General features: G+C 49.2%; 1 protein-coding gene across 1 annotated transcript; it reads left to right on the top strand.

Annotated features, from left to right (window-relative positions):
• Positions 1-5,250: 5,250 nt before the first annotated feature.
• On the top strand, positions 5,251-19,024 carry LOC309364368 (uncharacterized protein). The gene is made up of 6 exons (XM_081901467.1): positions 5,251-5,362; positions 9,537-10,010; positions 10,911-11,034; positions 13,602-13,687; positions 13,860-13,986; positions 16,414-19,024. The coding sequence occupies exons 2-6, from the start codon at positions 9,573-9,575 to the stop codon at positions 18,747-18,749; spliced, it is 3,111 nt and encodes a 1,036-aa protein (XP_081757593.1). The 5' UTR covers positions 5,251-5,362; positions 9,537-9,572; the 3' UTR covers positions 18,750-19,024.
• The last annotated feature ends 718 nt before the right edge of the window (positions 19,025-19,742 follow it).

The raw sequence follows: 19,742 nt of genomic DNA, 5'->3' as shown, positions 1-19,742 counted from the left end.
TTCTGTATTCTATAAAATCAATAAAAAAATATTTTTTTTAAAAAAAAGAATGCTGCAGCGAGGCTCCTCACGGGGTCTCTGCCATGGGAGCATATTCACCCAGTGCTTTTCAAGCTGCACTGGCTCCCGGTGGAGTACAGGGTCAGATTTAAGGTGCTGCTTTTGACCTTTAAAGCCCTTCACGGCCTAGGACCCTCGTACCTACGGGACCGCCTCTCCTAGTATGCCCCACAGAGAGCCTCAAGGTCCATAAATAGCAACACCCTAGTGTCTTTTCAACTCTGGCTCCGGCCTGGTGGAACGCTCTGCCTCATGAGACCAGGGCCCTGCAGGATCTGATTTCTTTCCGCAGGGCCTGTAAGACAGAGTTGTTCCGCCTGGCCTTTGGCTTGGAGCCAATTTGATTCCCTCTCTCTCTCTCTCTCTCTCTCTCTCTCTCTCTCTCTCTCTTTTCTTTTCTTCTCCTCCTGCGATGAGGCTACATTTTAATATTTTAATGTTCCATTATTTTAATGCTGTATTTTATTTTTGTTTTTAAGTTGTAATCATTCTTCTTGTTTTTATTATTCTTTGTAAGCCGCTCTGAGCCCGGCCTTGGCTGGGGAGGGCGGGGTATAAATAAAAAATTATTATTATTATTATTATTAGTGGTTAAGAGCGGTGGACTCGTACTCTGGTGACTCGGGTTCGCATCTCCGCTCCTCCACATGCAGCTGCTGGGTGACCTTGGGCCAGTCACACTTCTCTTAGGTTTCTCACCTCACTCACCTCACTGAGTGTTTGTTGTGGGAGAGGAAGGGAAAGGAGATTGTTAGCCGCTTTGAGACTCCTTCGGGTAGTGATAAAGCGGGATATCAAATCCAAACAACTCCTCTTCTTCTGTGTGGAAAACTGTTCCCTCAACTATCACCACAAAAAGGTTTCCTTCGGTCCCACCTTTTAATAAACCCTGCTGGATCAGGCCAGCATCCTGTTCTCACGGTGGCCAAATCCAGTATACCCAGCTAACACTGGAGACAACGAACCCATAACTAAGTCTGTTTTATTAAAGGCACATTAATGCCATCGAGAGGACATTGATACTGACTTGGTGGCTTTTGATGTGCTCAGTGACAGTTTCTGTGGACTTCGAGTCGATGGCAGTTGCTGACAGCAGCCTCTAAAAGGCAAATTTATCTCAGGCCAAAGACCCTAAACCTTCACCTTGGCCATATATGCTCACAACCTGGTTTAGCTACTGGGGACAATCTACCTCTGGCCATAGGTGCTAACTCCCAAGGTGCATGAGTACCCACACAATTCCCCATGAAGGGGCTGGGCACCCACAAATTTCGGTGCCAGGGCCATGCACATTTCATGGCGACCCCGGCACCCACAGCCGCTAGGCCAAGCTGGTCTCCTGCCTCTGACCGCCCCCCAAAGCTCATCCAGTTGTACTTCTGGCTGCTTGGCCAGCTTAGCCAATCTCTGAAAAACCTGCTTTTTTGAAATCTTTAAGTTAAGGCTTTTTTTTTTAAAAGCAGGGCAGCCTCGGCCTGGCACAGCTGCCAGCTCCCCTTTCCTGGCCCTAATGGCAGCTTCATATCCAGCCCTCAGCTTCCTCTCAGCGCTCTTTGCCTCACACCTTCCCTCACCAACTGACATTCCCAACTGTCACTATTTCTGCCAGCTGTCAGTCAACTCCCCTTTCTTTGCTGGCCAATCAGAGTCTTGTTGCATTCCGTCCCAGACCAATCAGCTTCAACGTGACTGACTATCATTTCTTGAAACTTCAGTTTTCTTGCAATTCACAGCCAGCTGTTCTCTTTGGCAGTATCCTGAGAATGCCCTCATCCATCTTTTTAGGTCTACTTTTGTTTGGGATAGAGGTACCACACCATCTGTGTATAATAATAAATAATAATATTTTTTATTTCTACTCCACCCTTCCCAGTTCAGAAAACCGGGCTCAGGGCTGCTAACAACAAATTTAAAACAATTGATGCAACAAAACCCAGCATAAAATACAGTATAAAACGTGAATAACAATAAATTCAGAATTCAAAAATCAATTTCAGGGGAAATCCATTCGATAGTAATACAGAGATGGCTTTTGTGGCCAATTTCGAGGCATGATACTCTAGGGATGTTAAACTCTGGACAATATCATTTATACATAAACTAAACAGTGTGGGAGCTAGGATACAACCTTGCTTAACTCCCTTTGTGGCTGGTACTGAAGGGGAACAGTTAGTTAGTTTTGTGAATCCCCCCCCCCCCCAGCCAGGCCTCAAAGCCTCAAGCACTTTTCAAACTGCACTTATCAAAGTTTTTTCCCCCCTCTAAGGCTAAAAGCTTTTAGCTCAGCATCTTTCTATGTAACAACGGTAGAGCACAATGTCTTTTGCTTCTCAGGCTAGCTGACCTTGTCCAAGCAGCTTTAGATTGTTGCAAACTCTTCCGGGAGCAGAGCCAGGGAACATTTTCTATGCAATTCTGTGAAGGGGGGAGAGGGGAAAGGGGGGTTTGGGAAAAAGGATAAAAACCTGCTGTAAAATGTTTTTTCTGCGGCCTGTTTTTGTGAATCCACCACACAGGTCCTCTGCCCTCCACCCCCAGGAATGGCAGAATAAAGCTCTTTCTCTGGATTTAACCCCTTGGTGTCCTTTGACTCTTTTCGTCCCTGCCCGGGTGCAACGCTTTCCTACCCATGGTTAAAAAGGCCTAGAAAGGCTACAGTGCAGATCCTGTGAGCTGCCCATTTGTAGAGCAATGCACTTTCAGCAGTTTTTATATAAACATTTAATCAATAACAATAATCTTTTATCTATACTTGAAGAGTTCAACTTATCCCACAGTCTTTCTCAAGAGACTGAATCGAATGCAGCTTTCAGATCAATGAAAGCTACATTTAGCATACCACCTGGTTTCTTAACATACTTATCTATAAAATGGGCTAGTACAAAGCAATGATCTGTGGTGGATCTGCCTTATCTAATTCCTGCTTGCTCTTTGGCAAGAATAGCTCCATCAGTTATCCAGTCAACTAGCTTATTGTAAAGATGCTTTGCATATAATTTGCTAATCACAGACAGAAAACTAATTGGTCTATAACTAGCCGGATCGGATGGAAGGCCCTTTTTGAATAAAGGGATGACTACAGCAGTGGCCCAAACTTCAGGAAATAACCCGGATGAATCGATAAATGAGAATATTACCGCCAGCAGGGAGGCCCACCAGCCGATGTTAGATTTCAACTTTTCTGGGGGCAAATAGCCTATGCTGGGTGCTTTATTATTTTTTAACTGAAATAAGGTTCTCGACCTTGGTTTTAGATACTGGAGGCCAGTCTGGAAAGTTTCCCAAAGGTTCTGTTATTTGGTTGACCTCACTATTCTGCCCATGCTAGAGAGAATGAGAATATTGCATCCATTCATTGAATCCGATAGTACACACATTGCAAGCATTCTCCAGCAGGCCTAATATTGTACGCCAGAAGGGCACCCCCCCCCCTCCCTGGCCCCGGGACGCCGCTCGAGCCCAAGTTGTGGGGAAGTGGGGGGGGCAGTTGTCACTCACCTCATCTGTGAAGGGGGAGAGGGAAAGGGGGGGGGGGTTGGGAAAAAGGATAAAAACCTGCTGTAAAATGTTTTTTCTGTGGCCTTTATTGAGATATGCCAAGCATGTTTTTCTGCATTCTGTTTTTTCCATCTTAGCAGAAGTTTATACTTCTGCCTGAGGGAAACATACTCACTAATTAAGAGGGGTTAGAGTTCCTATATTTGCAGTAAGCTATGTGTGCTTGTGTGTCCCAGAACCTGGCATTTAAGCATCTACTGTTAAACTGGCCTAAAACAGGTAAAAGCACGACCTCAAACTGCGACAGCAGTAGGCTTATTTCCCCCACTTTCAAAACGTAAATAATGATAATAGCAATTTGAGCTTTTAAAATGTTCAGCCGCACACACTCTTTTTCTTAATTGGGGTCTGAAAATCCTTAAATGTTTGTTTTTATTCACTCCTAACAGGAGTGAGGGAGCAAAGCACGGAATAAATGGCTTTGGAAGAGGCTGGTTGGTGGGAGAATAGAAATGCCGGTCCAGTTCAGGATCCAAAATTAGCTGTGATTCCGGCCCTGCCAGGGGTTCGGACTAGATGACCGCTTTGTGTCCCCTTCTAACTCCCCGAATATTTGATTCTATGAAAATTGCACCGTGGGCTGCCACCTGATTCCTGCGACTTGGCAGAAGGGCAAAATTGTTCCAAAAGCAGAGTTGGCTGTCCATCTGTCAGGGGTTCTTTAACTGTGACACCTGCACTCCAGGGGGTTGGACTAGATGACCCTCGGGACCCTTCCAACTCTACCACTCACAAGCAAGAGCCCTCCTTCCACCTCCCTCTCTGCTCCCTTGCCAGGGCTGAACTTTTTCTCCCTGTCTTTTATTTTTTAACTGTGGTCATGTCCACACCGTACAGTGGTACCTCGGGTTAAGTACTTAATTCGTTCCGGAGGTCCGTTCTTAACCTGAAACTGTTCTTAACCTGAAGCACCACTTTAGTTAATGGGGCCTCCCGCTGCTGCCACCGTGCGATTTCTGTTCTCATCCTGAAGCAAAGTTCTTTTTCTGGGTTAGTGGAGTCTGTAACCTGAAGCGTATGTAACCTGAAGCGTATGTAACCAGAGGTACCACCGTATACTTATTTTAGGGTGGCAGAACCGCCTTCTACCTGCTACACTTGCGTCCTGGGCAGACAGAGGCTGCTCAGGACTTTAAGCGCCCCTCATCTGAAATCTTGGGAGAGCTGCTGCCGCTGCCAGTCAGTGCAGGCAACAGGACTCAGCATAAGGCAGCTTCCTAGGCTCCAGCCTCCGACGTGGCTGCCCTGTCCTTCACGGGAGACTTTGAAGCAGAGGTTGGGTCATGTATGATCTAGCTGTGATCTCTGCATCAGAGGGGGTTGGGCTAGATGAGCCCTCGGGGTCCCATGCAACTGATTCCATGGTCCCCCTTTGCTCCCCCCCCCCGCCTTGAAAACCCCCCACCAGCCCTGCAGGATTTCCTGCAAATCGCACCCACCCACACCTCTCCCTTTCCCACCAAGATTTGGGAGGAGGAAGTGACTATTCTCAGGGCCCTCTCTAGGGCTGCGAGCAATTGCTTTTTAACCCTTGGGGGCGTGTATTTCCTTTGCAAAAAATAAATAAAGGCGGGGTGGGGGGAAAGCCACTGAGAAAGGGGCGGCCGGATGCCTAGAGAGGCAGCTGGGGGGGGGGCGAGGAGAGAAGCAGCTGAGCTTTGCAAGATTCGATTCCTCTCCTCTCTCCGCTTTGGACGTGGGAAAGAAAGAAAAGATCTTCCCACGGGTTGCATCCCTGGATGAGGTGAGTGACAGCTGCCCCCCCAATCCCACTTCCCCACAACTTGGGCTCGAGGGGCGTCCCGGGGCCAGGGAGGGGTGTGTGCAAAGGGGGGGCGGGATTTGGATGCAAAGATCTGAACAGTGAATGGAGGCTTAACAAAAAGAAAGAAAGGCAAGGGAGGTCAAAAGCATATAAAAATATTCAAAGCATTTATACAGATACTCAAAGCATGTCTTTTCGATAGTCTCCAATATGACCTGCATAAGGACACCAGTTTAAGAAGACCAAGCCGGCTTCATCCTTTCATCTGTTTTCATCTCTTTTTTGGCCTGACTATAAATCTCAATTTTTATGTGAGCTCGCTCTTTCCCTTAAACAAAACAATGTGAGCCCAAGGCAAAGGTTAAGCAGATTTACCTATTTTTCTTTCCCCTCATTTTCTCTTTCCCTTATTGATATGTGTTGTTACCTCTCCCCTCCCCCCACCTAGCTGTCAACGTTTTCCCCGTTTTAAGGGAAATTCCCTTATTCCGAATAGGACTCCTTGCAAGAAAAGGGAAAAGTTGACAGCTATGCCCCCACACCTTGAGAGTTATGGGTGCATGTTCTGCAAGATGAGAGTTTTATATGGCGTCAGTTTTGCTGATAGAATTCTGCCTATCGCTCTCGATGCTGTGCTCAGAAGCCCCTGCAGTCTTCTCCACTGAATCACGCCCCCCAACCTGCTATTCTGCCTTCCCTTATTTCTGCTTTAAAAAGCCAAATACTTCACAACACCAGCCGCTCTGAATCATCTGCCTCTTTCATTTTCCAGGTAACTGTTTACTGATGTCTGCAGGTGTTAACAATAACAATAACAATCGTATACCACCCTTTATCCAAAGATCTCAAGGCATAAAACACAACACCCCCCCCCCCCCACAAAATATATAATAAGAACAAAACAGGCCCATTAACAGAGTGTTAATGAGCCCAAAGCCTGGCTGTAGAGAAACGTTTTGCCTGGCACCTAAATGTGTATAGTGAAGGCACCAGCTGAACCTCCCCAAGGAGAGAATTCCACAAATGAGGAGCCACTGCAGAAAAGGCCCTTTCTCATGTTGCCACCCTCTGGACCTCTCAAGGAGGAGGCACATGAAGAAGGGCCTCAGATGGTTATACAGTGGTGCCCCGCAAGACGAATGCCTCGCAAGACGAAAAACCCGCAAGACGAAAGGGTTTTTCGGGTTTTGCGACGCTTCGTTGACGATTTTCCCTATGGGCTTGCATCGCAAGACGAAAGCCCATAGGGAAATCTCGGGGACCTTTTTTTAAATGCTGCGGTGGGGAGCAAAGCCTTTTTCCCCCCTCCGGACTTCAGAAGAGGTCCAGGAAGGCCGGCGGGGGCGAAAGGCTTTGCTCCCCACCGCCAGCATTTTAAAAGCGGTCCAGGATAGCAGGGAAGCGCTTCCCGCTATCCCGGACGGCTTTTGAAGGCAGGCAGGGGGGGCAAAGACTTTTGCCCCCCCGCCCGCCTTGGGAAGAGGTCCTGGACCTCTTCCCAAGGCGGGCGGGGGGCAAAAGTCTTTGCCCCCCCTGCCTGCCTAACCGGGGGCTTTTAAATCGCCCCGGGACTGTCCGGGGCGATTTAAAAGCCCCCGGACGGCTTTTGAAGCCTCCCGCCGCCGCCCGGCAGCGGGGCAGGAACGCCTCCCCCCGCCGCCCGGCTTCGGGGCATCGTCCCGATGCTGGGTGGCGGGGCGAGAAAGCCTCCCCCCGCCGCCCGGCTTCGGGGCATCGTCCAGATGCCGGGCGGCCGGGCAGGAACGCCTCCCCCCGCCGCCCGGCTTCGGGGCGAGAAAGCCTCCCCCCGCCGCCCGGCATCGGAACCATGTCCCGATGCCGGGCGGCGGGGCGGGAAAGCCTCCCCCCGCCGCCCGGCTTCGGGGCATCGTCCCGATGCCGGGCGACGGGGCGAGAAAGCCTCCCCCCGCCGCCTGGCATCGGAACCATGTCCCGATGCCGGGCGGCGGGGCGGGAAAGCCTCCCCCCGCCGCCCGGCTTCGGGGCGAGAAAGCCTCCCCCCGCCGCCTGGCATCGGAACCATGTCCCGATGCCGGGCGACGGGGCGAGAAAGCCTCCCCCCGCCGCCCGGCATCGGAACCATGTCCCGATGCCGGGCGGCGGGGCGGGAAAGCCTCCCCCCGCCGCCCGGCTTCGGGGCATCGTCCCGATGCCGGGCGACGGGGCGAGAAAGCCTCCCCCCGCCGCCTGGCATCGGAACCATGTCCCGATGCCGGGCGACGGGGCGAGAAAGCCTCCCCCCGCCGCCCGGCATCGGAACCATGTCCCGAAGCCCGGCGGCGGGGCGGGAAAGCCTGGGCGCGCTTGCAACTCTCCGCAAGGAGCGCGCTGCTTGCGGAGAGGTCCGCGCCTGTCCTGGACCTTTTCTGAAGGCAGGCGGGGGGGCAAAAGTCTTTGTCCCCCCTGCCTGCCTTCCCAGGGGCTTTTAAATCGCCCCGGACAGCGGAGAAGTCCTCCGCTGTCCCGGGCGATTTTAAAATGCCGGCCGCCAGAAGAGGTCGGGGGAAGGCGGTTTCCATAGGAACGCATTAATTGATTTTCAATGCATTCCTATGGAAAACCGTGCATCGCAAGACGAAAAACTCGCAAGACGAAGAGACTTGCGGAACGAATTAATTTCGTCTTGCGAGGCACCACTGTATTAGTGTCCGGGCCAGTTCACAGGGAGAGAGACTTTATAAGTCAAAACTTGTACTTGGAATTGTGTCCAGAAACTAACTGGTAGCCAGTGCAGTCGGACCAGGATCGGTGCAAGGCTATAGAGGAGGTTAAGGGGTGATATGATAGCCATGTTCAAATATATAAAAGGATGTCACATAGAGGAGGGAGAAAGGTTGATTTCTGCTGCTCCAGAGAAGCGGACACGGAGCAATGGATCCAAACTACAAGAAAGAAGATTCCACCTAAACATTAGGAAGAACTTCCTGACAGTAAGAGCTGTTTGACAGTGGAATTTGCTGCCAAGGAGTGTGGTGGTGTCTCCTTCTTTGGAGGTCTTTAAGCAGAGGCTTGACAACCATATGTCAGGAGTGCTCTGATGGTGTTTCCTGCTTGGCAGGGGGTTGGACTCAATGGCCCTTGTGGTCTCTTCCAACTCTATGATTCTATGATTCTATGATTCTATACTCAAACCGTCTTGCTCTGGTGAGCAACCTGACCGCTGAATTTTGCACCAGCTGAAGTTTCCAAACAGTCTTCAGAGGCAGCCCTACGTATAACACATTGCAGTAATCTAACCCTGAGGTTACCAGAGCATAGACTACAGTAGTTAGGCTATCCCTGTCCAGATAGGGGAGTAGCTGGGCCACCAGCCGAAGATGATGGAAGGCACTCTGGGCCACTGAGGCCACCTGAGCCTCGAGCAACAGCATAATAATAATAATAATAATAATAATAATAATAATAATAATAATTTATTATTTATACCCCGCCCATCTGGCTGGGTTTCCCCAGCCACTCTGGGTGTCTTCCAACAAAACACTAAAATACAATAACCTATTAAACATTAAAAGCTTCCCTAAACAGGGCTGCCTTCAGATGTCTTCTAGAAGTCTGGTAGTTGTTTTTCTCTTTGACATCTGGTGGGAGGGTGTTCCACAGGACAGGTGCCACTACCGAGAAGGCCCTCTGCCTGGTTCCCTGTAACTTGGCTTCCCACAGTGAGGGAACCGCCAGAAGGTCCTCGGTGCTGGACCTCAGTGTCTGGGCAGAACGATGGAAGGTGGAGATGCTCCTTCAGGTATACTGGACCGAGGCCGTTTAGGATCCAGGAGGACCCCCAAGCTACCAACCCGCTCCTTCAGAGGAAGGGTAACCCCATCAAGAGCAGGTCACCTTCCACCCACCCGGTTCAAGTAACCACCCACTAACAATGCCTCAATCTTTTCTGGAATGAAGTTTGATTTGTTTGCTCTCTTCCAGTCCATTACCAAGGCAAGACCTCAGTGTCATCAGCATACTGCTGACAGTGTACCCCAAACCTCTGGATGACCCCTCTCAGTGGTTTCACGTAGATGTTAAATAGCACAGAGGATAGGTGTTGAATTTTACAACTTTGTTGATTCATTCCTGTATTGCCTTTATGCATTTGTCAATACGGTTCCAATGTTTTAATTGTGTTCTTGTTCTTCAGGTCTTCTTGGAAGCTCAGCTACTGCAGAGAACAAAGATGGAAGAGAACAAAGATGGAAGAGAACCAAGATGGTTAGCTGGACCCGAGGCAGGAAAAGGACCCCATTTAACCCAAGCTGGGAGCAGCGGGGACTTCTGGAAAAGGGCACAACAGAAGACCCTCGATGAGGACAATGCCAGCCCAGATGCTCAGCGCCAGCACTTCAGGGAGTTTGGCTACCAGGAGGCCGAGGGGCCCCGAGAGGTTTGCAGCCGACTCTACAGTCTTTGCCGCCAGTGGCTGAAGCCGGAAAAGCACACCAAGGCCCAGATGCTGGACCTGGTGGTCTTGGAGCAGTTCCTGACTATCCTCCCCCCGGAGATGGAGAACTGGGTCAGGGAATGCGGAGCGGAGACCAGCTCCCAGGCGGTGGCCCTGGCAGAAGGCTTCCTCCTGAGCCAGGTGGAAGAGAAGAGGCAGGGAGAGGAGAAGCAGGTGAGAGCTGTTTAATCCTTGCAGGGCCAAAAGGTGGGGTCAGACTTGAGGAATTCTCTCCCTCCCCCGATGGCAGCAAGGGAGTTTATTCAGTCATCATGGTGAGAGACAAAGAAATCCAGTCAGTCCTCAATAAGGGCGTTGCTCACACAGAGCTCCTTCCCTTGCTTTCTAGCAACAGCACCTGTTTCTTCAGTGTCTTCAGTGGTCAACTGTCTCTGTGCCCTTTGTTCTTGCGCTCTTAATGAACGCCAAGTTCTAGGGGACGGGGGGATCTGCTATGTTGTCCAGTGACAACATGTCAGCTGGCTCTGCCTCCCCTCCCACTTCTCCTATCACCTCCCAGCTCGTTTGTTCATCTGCCTCTGTGCTGTGATCTTCCTCAATGCTCTCCACCCCATTCCTCCTCCTCTTCAGTCCATTCCCTGACAGGTGGGTGGCATGATCCATCGGATTCTTATATCCACACCTTTTGCCCTCCCTTTCCCTGCCTCCTTCCTCTTCTAATGCCTCTCAACTAATGGGCTCAACTAGGGCCCAGGGCCTTTTCAGCACTGGCCTCGACTTGGTGGAACGCTCTGTCACAAGAGACTAGGGCCCTGCGGTACTTGACATCTTTCCGCAGGGCCTGCAAGGCAGAGCTGTTCCACCTGGCCTTTGGTTTGGACTCAGTCTGACCCTTATGTTTCACTCCCCTTATGGTTTTGATGAAGCTGCATTTTAAATTGCATTTTAACCTGTATTTTAAATGGTTTTTCTTCTTCTTCTGCCTATTATGTTTTTACTGTAATTTTACTGCTGTTAGCCACCCTGAGCCTGGCTCTGGCCGGGGAGGGCAGGGTATAAATAAAATTTATTATTGATTGATTGATTGATTGATTGATTGATTGATTGTTTCAGGTGGAGGGGTGGAGAGAAGTGGCCAGAGGTCCTCTCGAGGCAGAGGAGGACACCCTGGGTCCCATGCAGAGGCCACAGTTCAGGTGGATTGTGCTGGAGGGTGATGGAGGAGCTGCCTCGCCAGGTGAGGCTCCACGGTTGATCTTGAAACTCTCAGATGTGCCAATTGCTCTCCCTGTTCCCCTGGAGCTGGGGGGGCGGGGCCATAGCTGTCAACTTTCAGATTTGAAAATAAGGGATCAGCAGCCTCAGAGAGCCAGTGTGGTGTAGTGGTTAAGAGCGGTGGACTCGTAATCTGGGGTTAGTGTCTCCGCTCCTCCACCTGCAGCTGCTGGGTGACCCTGGGCCAGTCACACTTCTTTGAAGTCTCTCAGCCCCACTCACCTCACAAAGTGTTTGTTGTGGGGGAGGAAGGGAAAGGAGAATGTGAGCCGCTTTGAGACTCCTTAAAGGGAGTGAAAGGCGGGATATCAAATCCAAACTCTTCTTCATAGAATCATAGAATCATAGAGTTGGAAGAGACCACAAGGGCTATCGAGTCCAAGCCTCTGCCAAGCAGGAAACACCATCAGAGCACTCCTGACATATGGTTGTCAAGCCTCTGCTTAAAGACCTCCAAAGAAGGAGACTCCACCACACTCCTTGGCAGCAAATTCCGCTGTTGAACAGCTCTTACTGTCAGGAAGTTCTTCCTAATGTTTAGGTGGAATCTTCTTTCTTGTAGTTTGGAACCATTGCTCCGTGTCCGCTTCTCTGGAGCAGCAGAAAACAACCTTTCTCCCTCCTCTATGTGACATCCTTTTATACATTTGAACATGGCTATCATATCACCCCTTAACCTCCTCTTCTCCAGGCTAAACATGCCCAGCTCCCTTAGTCGTTCCTCATAAGGCATCTCATAAGGCATTCTTCTTCTTCTTCTTCTTCTTCTTCTTCTTCTTCTTCTTCTTCTTCTTCTTCTTCTTCTTCTTCTTCTTCCTCGAAAATAAGGGATCAGCAGCCTCACCTGTCCCGGGAACAGTCTACGGGATATCTAACAATCCAGGATAGCAGTGTGAAACGGCGCTGGAATAAGGGAATTTCCCGCAAAAAAAGGGAAGCTTGGCAGCCATGGGCGGGGCAGAAACATTTGACTCCATCTCCTCCCACGGTTTATGAAGATGTGCTCATCTACAAAAGCTTTGCTTCCACTCAAGGAGATGGACTGGAGCTTAAAACAACAACAACTTATTTAGCTCCAATCCATCACTTTGAAAGGAAGCAAAGCTGTGATATGAGGAGGGAGGGTTGTTGTTGAAGTTTTTCTCACCAGGTGCTGAACTGTCAAAGGTGTCTGGATGAGAATGTATTTCTTCCATGGCTTTGGTTTCTCGTAGAGCAGATCCTACTGGGGGAAGCCCCTAGCGTGGTTGGTTGGCGCTTTGTACTCCTCTTTCCAGCACCTCCTGCAGCCAAGCTGGTGCCCAAAGTCTTGCTCTGCTTTTGTTTGGACCACATCACATTCTTAAATCAATTCAGAATGAAATTAATGGCAACCATTGGGCTAGAGTTCTATGAAGATTACAGAAGGAGAGAGGGGGTCAGACTGTGCCCTGACCAAAGGCCTGGTGGAACATCTCTGTCTTGCAGGCCCTGCGGAAAGATGTTTGATTGATTGATTTATTATTACGGCCATTGGCCCATATCTAAAAACAATACATCAAAATTTATCCATAAACAATACAATTTAAACAGTTCCAAGTTAAAACACCCCTATAAAACCAATTTTACTTCAGTTAAGTAAACTATACACAATAAGCTCCCTCTATGTCAACCGCAATTCAAATCCCTCAGATTTGGGGGGATATGCGTCTTAGTTCTGGCACTTATTGATGGTTCTTAAGTTTGGCTAAGCTGTCAGAGTCATGCAGTGATCCATTTCTCCTCCTATGAAATAAGACATTAATCAGGTATCTAGCGACTGCAAGGGATCTACTTGAGTCTTCGTCGTTTAATAAGTATATTATTTGGGCTTCCTGAGGTCTGTCAGCAATTCTCGATAAATATGGGGCCAGAAACTTGGACCGTGAAGCCGAATGCAAAGGACAACAGAAGATTATATGATATAACGATTCTATAGATCCACTTTTACAGTCACAGAGGAGTGAGATCTGTCCGTTGGAGAGTCTGTTACCCAACACATTTGATGGGAAAACATTGAATCTAGCCTTTATAAAGGCGTACCTGTGCATCACCACAGATAAGGTAGTTAAATAAGATGGAAGTTTCGTTGGTGGTGTTAAGCCAAGATGTCAAGTCCCGCAGGGCCCTGGTCTCTTGGGACAGAGCATTCCACCAGATTGGGGCCACAGCCGAGAAAGCCCTGGCTCTAGTCGAGGCCAGTCTAACTTCCCTGTGGCCCGGGACCTCCAAGATGTTTTTGTTTGAAGACTTTAAGGTCCTCCGTGGCACATACCAGGAGAGGTGGTCCTGTAGGTACGAAGGTCCTAGGCCATATAGGGCTTGAAAGGTTAAAACCAGCACCTTAAACCTGACCCTGTACTCCACCGGGAGCCAGTGCAGCTGGTAGAGCACTGGGTTTATGTGATCCCGTGGCGATGACCCCAGAAGGAATCTCGCTGCGGCATTCTGCACCCGTTGGAGTTTCTCAAGGACAGCCCCATCATCCCATCATTTTTGTGTCCCTCCCAGGCGGCAAAATGACCCTGGAGCGTCCTTCCGGCCCTTTTCCTCTTTGGGATGGAGCAGAAGCTGTTCTTACCAAGCCACCGGATCAGGTAAGAGGAGAACGGTTCGAGAGATTGGAGGCAGGGGCAGGCTGGGTGTCTCTGGGTTCCCCTTTTGATCCTTCCACACCTGCCCAGTAAGAAGCCTTTGCATGAAAATGCTGATATGAAAATGCTGATATGAAAATGCTGATATGAAAATGCTGATACGTTCTTCTTTCAGAGCCCAGTGATCTTTGAGGAGGTGGCTGTGTTTTTCACGGAGGAGGAGTGGGTACTGTTGGATCTGGGCCAGAGAGCTCTGCACCGAGAAGTCATGGAGGAGATTTGTGGGAACCTGAGCTTTCTGGGTAAGGATCACTCTTTGCTTTTTTCTGGTGTTTGAGGCAAACCTATGTAGGGTAATAGTGGGGGAGGGTCCACCCCCCTCACTCTGAGATGATATGGCACTACACAAAAAAACCCTTCACCGCCTGTGAAGCCATGAGCTGGGTTTCTCAGTGCGTGTTTCGCTAACCCCCTTTATTTCTGCGGCCACCACAGATAACATTTTTTGGAATTCTCCAGCCCTAGCATAGCCAAGCATAGAGGAATGTTTGGAGATGAGGTGGTGGACCCTCATTCTTTGGAGGTTTTTAAACAGTGGTTGGGTGTCCACCTCTCAGGGGCTTTTTAGTTGTAAATAAGGTGTTTTGCAACATGCCCTTTGGGGCCCCTCTACAGTGTATAGCTTCAGTCTTCGTTTATTTGTTTGTTTATTACAGTGGACGCTCAGGTTGCGAACGTGGGAGGCATGTTCGCAACCCGCAGCATTCGCAACCCACAGCGCCACATCTGCGCACACGTGAGTTGCGATTCGGCGCTTCTGCACATGCGCAAAGCGTGATTTAGCGCTTCTGCGCATGCGCGACCGCTGAAACCTGGAAGTAACCCATTCCGGTACTCCCGGGTTTCAGCACGTCCGTAACCCGAAAAAAAAACGCAACCTGAAGCGTCTGTAACACGAGGTATGACTACAATGACAAGAATGGCTACTGTACTGCTGCTCCTACAGTACTGAACTAGTCTTGCTTCACGTCCAACTCAAACGCAAACTTGCAGGGTGTCAGGCATGGAGAGTACTCCTCTTCCTTCACAGATAAGAATTAATGAGCACTTGATAGACTTATAGTCCTTTTATTACAGCATCATGTTTCAAGCACAAAACACACATCTCTCTGCAAGGCTAGCCTGACTCCTCCCTTCCACTTCCCCAGTAACATCCTGAGTGCCAACGGGAAGTTCCTCCCCCTCTCTGCCTTCTCTGATATGATCGGACCTCCTAGATTTTGGGGAGGGGGGGTCCACCACACACTCTCCAATGAGAGAGTATCTGCTAGCTGCTCCTGCTCGTCTCTCAATATCTCCTAGCTAGGCAACTCCTGGGGAATGTGTTCTGTGTCTGTGTCTGTATCTGTCTCTGCTTCTGAAAACGTTGGAGGCAAGGGGGGGCAATCTTCCCCCTCCTCTTCTGAGAGGAGCTGATCTGCCTGTGAACGCATTTCCCAGTCCTTGTCTTCAGACCATTCCCTGACACAGGGGGTTGGACTAGATGACCCTGTTAGGATTCTTGCTCCGTGTTTGCAGTCATGGGATTGTTTTCTATCACGTGACGGTGTATGTTTTCATTCCACAGAGTGGGAAGTGACGGAAACAGGATGCTTTCATGTTACTGTGTTCCGTGATGTGGGACTATTGTCCTTTGTTCTTTTTCTGTTTGCTGTCTGATGAGAAAGAAGGAGGAGCTAAGTCAGAATGCTCCAAGTGTATTATATGTAAATAAAGTACATTAGCCAAAATGCTGAGCTATTGAGTCTGTTACGTGAACTGCTAACACTCTGCAGGATCCCTAAGCGTGCTAATGCCTTTCGGTATCAGTCGCTGTGATGTTCGGGCTGGAGAAAGCTTTTGAAGCTCCTGAATGACCGACCAGGAGGAGACCTAGGTAGACCTGGGAGAAATCCTGGTCTGAGCTAGGTGGACCAAGAGACAGAGGCAGCTTTTTGTCTTCCTGTGCCTTCAGAAGGCGCCTGAAGCTCATCAGGGCTAGCACCAACAGAATCTGGGGAAGGGCTGTAGCTCAAGGATAGAGCTTCTGCTTTCCAGATGGAACATCCCAGATTTGGTTCCCAGCATCTCCAGGTAGGCTGGGTGGGTCTGCTGCCTGAAACCCTGGAGAGCTGCTGGTGGTGGACCAATGAGCTCACTCAGTATAAGACACCTTCCTATTTTCAGGATCTGTGCATTGAATGCATTCTTCCAGCGTGGTGTAGTGGTTAAGAGCGGTAGTCTCGTAATCTGGGGAACCGGGTTCGCATCTCTGCTCCTCCACATGCAGCTGCTGGGTGACCTTGGGTCAGTCACACTTCTTTGAAGTCTCTCAGCCCCACTCGCCTCACAGAGTGTTTGTTGTCGGGGAGGAAGGGAAAGGAGAATGTTAGCTGCTTTGAGACTCCTTAAAGGGAGTGAAAGGCGGGATATCAAATCCAAACTCTTCTTCTTCTTCTTCCTTCCGCGATTCTAACAGTGTCCTTTTGAAAAGGGCTCAGAATGCCTACAGAGACCTTCTGTCCCCACACAGAAAGATCTGAAGGGGAGCTGGTGCCTGTAAGGGGGTTTGGGGGGTGGGCCTTGCATGCACATAAAAGAGAAGCAGCTAATTGGTCTTGTCCCTGATGAGGTCGTTGGTTTCTGCCTTGCCATCCTAACAGGATTTCCTTTTCCTTTTGTTTCCCAAGCAGAAGGTGGTCAGCCCAGCGAGAATTGCCTGCAAGCATCCGCAGAGTACGAAATGTGGAAAGAGACATTTGGAAACCAAAGGGGACCTGAAATCGTCAGTCAGAATCAGCAACAACATTGTCAAAATAATATAAGTATCCAGACCGGGGAGAAACCGTACACATGTGTTGAGTGTGGAAAGAGCTTCAGCAATGGAGGAGACCTTGCTACCCATGAAATAATCCACAAGGGGGAGAAACTGTATAAATGCGTAGCTTGTGGAAAGACCTTCTGCACCAGTGGGAATTTTAGTAATGAAAGAATACATTCAGGGTGGAAGCCATATGTATGTGCCGAGTGCGGAAAGAGCCTTGGCGATAGCAGATCCCTTGCTAAACCTCTAGGAACTCACGCGAAAGAGAAACCAGATAAATGTGCGATGTGTGGAAAGTGCTTCAGGTGTACTGGGAAGTCCCCGAAAGAAAGGAAGAAAGCTGAGAAAAAACTGGGCATCATGGCCAGGAGCAGGAGGGCTAGAACAGCCCACACACTGAAGGTCAAGCTGGAGGTGGTGGAGCGTGCAGAGCGCGGTGAACGAAACAAAGACATTTCTTTAGCCATGGGCTTGTCAAAGTCTACAGTCCGTACCATATTCAACAACCGCGAGAGGATAAAAGCAAGCGCTGAAAATCTGCAGAGCGAAAAGTTAACCAAGGTGACAACAGGGCGAGCAGAAATTTACGAAACTCTGGAGAGGCTGCTGGTTCAGTGGATGGACTGTCACGGCGATCGGGGCGCCCCATTGTCCTTCCTCCTCATTCAGGAGAAAGCGCTGTCCTTGTTTGAGGACCTGAAGAGGAAGAAGGCAGAGAAGGGGGATGCCAGTGCTGTAGGCATGGGGTTCAAGGCGAGCAAGGGGTGGTTTGACAGATTCAAGAGGAGGGCGTACCTTCACAACGTTAAGCTAAGGGGAGAGGTAGCTACTGCCGACACTGCGGTCGCATCAACCTACCCCACACATTTCCAGGAAATCATTGAGGAAGGCGGGTACCACCCGAAGCAGATCTTCAACATGGATGAAACGGGGCTGTTTTGGAAGCGCATGCCGTCTCGGACGTGCATCTCCATCCAGGAGACAAAGGTGCCGGGGCCCAAGGTTTCAAAGGATCGGCTGACGCTGCTGCTGGGCGGTAATCTCGAGGGTGATGTGAAGCTAAAACCCCTCCTTGTGTACCACTCAGAGAACCCCAGGGCACTGAAGGGGATCCCCAAATCAACTCTTCCCGTTTTGTGGCGTTCCAACACAAAGGCATGGGTCACTCGCGAAGTTTTCAGCGACTATATCAGGAGCTACTTTTCTCCTTTTGCAGCTGACTATTGCCTGGAGAACAACCTGGACAACAAAGTGCTTCTCCTGCTGGACAACGCCCCTGGCCACCCTGTCAGCAGCCACGATTATTCCGACAATGTCCGTGTTCTGTTTCTGCCTGCCAACACGACTTCATCATTGCAGCCTATGGACCAAGGAGTGACCGGCAAATTCAAGGCTTATTATCTCCAGCTTGTCATGAAACACGTGGTCACGAAGAGTGCCGAAGACAACAACAGAAGCCTCGTGGACATTTGGAAAGAATTCAACATAAGGAAGGCTGTGGATTTCATTGCTACAGCTTGGTCGATGGTTACAAAAGAGACTCTGAACGCTGCCTGGAAAAGCTTATGCCCCAAGTATGTTCGTGATCACAGAGCGCTGGCGAAGGAGTTGCCCGCTGCACATAAGACTATTGTGGACCTGGCAGCACAGGCTGGCTTTGAGGGTGTGGATGAGGAGGACGTGCGAGAGGTGCTTGCGTCTCGCACGGAACGCCTTACAAACGAGGAGCTGATTCAGCTCGATGAGCAGTGCTTTGGCGGGAAGAGGGAAAAGGGTGAGGGCACGGAAGCGGAACAGAAAGTTATTGGCATGAAAACGCTAACTCAGATGTTGGCGCTGCGAGGTGGCTTGCTGTCTGTGACGGGGGAATATGACAACAACTTTGAATGTGCTCTAAACACAAAATTGATGCTCGATGAATTAATGGAGCCCTATACGTTTCTCCATGACAGAAACCAGAGGGAGGCAAAGCAGCCCACAGGCCACGATCCTTTTCACAGGGAACCAAAAGACAGCGCTTCTGATCTCGAAGCCCTGCCTTCCACATCTGGTTACGTTCCTCCCGACAAGGCAGTTGCCATCAAGGAAGAGATCGTGGTCATTGAGGTGAACGCGGAAGAAATGGAAACTGAACCTGCAGACAGAACTGATTCGCAATCTTCCATTTCTTTGAGTTTGTCTTGCCCTGTACCATCGCCTTGAATACAATCATCTTGCTAAGGATTGGGATAAGGAGAACCTTACGGGACTTCAAATCATTGTCTGCAGAAAATGTTTTAGTTAGCACAAACCATTGGTTGTATTCAACTAGCTTTTACTCTAAGAAGAATCATAGACACTAATGACCATAACTTTCTTAGGTCCATTAATTTTAATGGGTCTACTCTGAGTAAAAGTTAGCTGACTATAACCCCATTTATCTACACTGGAGGAAAACAGGTAGGGCCAAAAGGGGTGCTTTAAAAAAAAGGGGTTTTTTTAAAATTAGCTTCCCATATAATTTTTCCAAAATATCCAACTAAATGCAAAAGACAACTGCACATTTTTTCAATGCTGATAAATATATTGTATGTCGTTTCCTATTGTGTGCTGTAGGTTTGCTGTAACCTGATAAAACATACACTACTTAAAAAACCCAAGTTGAGGAAAATGAGGGTAGGAATAAGGTAGAAGAAAAGAGAAGAGAGAAAAAGGACCAAACCTTTTGCTAAGCAAAACAATAACCTAAGAGGATTTTTATGACAACCAGACATTTCTGAAAAGAAGTCCTGTGGCTGTACTTTACATTGAACTAGTCTTAAATTTGATGTAAATCCCCCCCCCCATTGCAATATTCTATGCATTCTTGTACCACATTTATATATTCAAGTTGTCGAGTTCCTTCCAGTGCTGTACAAAAGTTCACCTAAGCTGCAAATACTAAGAAGGTGATAAATTGTTTGGACGTTAAATCTTTATTTGTACCTTGAAACGATGTTAAAAAAGAACGTTCCGGAGCAAAGTTTCTATGTATCGCTAATAGTTCTGTGTGAATCAGGGACCAGAATCAAATCAAATCAAAACTTTATTAGCAAAGCCAACAGGCCACAGCTATACAAGAGTTAAAAGTGAAAATAGGGATAAAAGGAAGAAAAGAACAAGCAAAAGGAGGTCCGTCAGATGAACAAGTCTGTCACTCAGATGGTGGCCCTCAAT

Source organism: Podarcis melisellensis (assembly GCF_964234715.1).
Source record: "Podarcis melisellensis genome assembly, chromosome: 2".
NCBI lineage: Eukaryota > Metazoa > Chordata > Lepidosauria > Squamata > Lacertidae > Podarcis > Podarcis melisellensis.
Note: the sequence above shows the minus strand (reverse complement) of the source record. Positions and strands in the feature narration are given on the sequence as shown.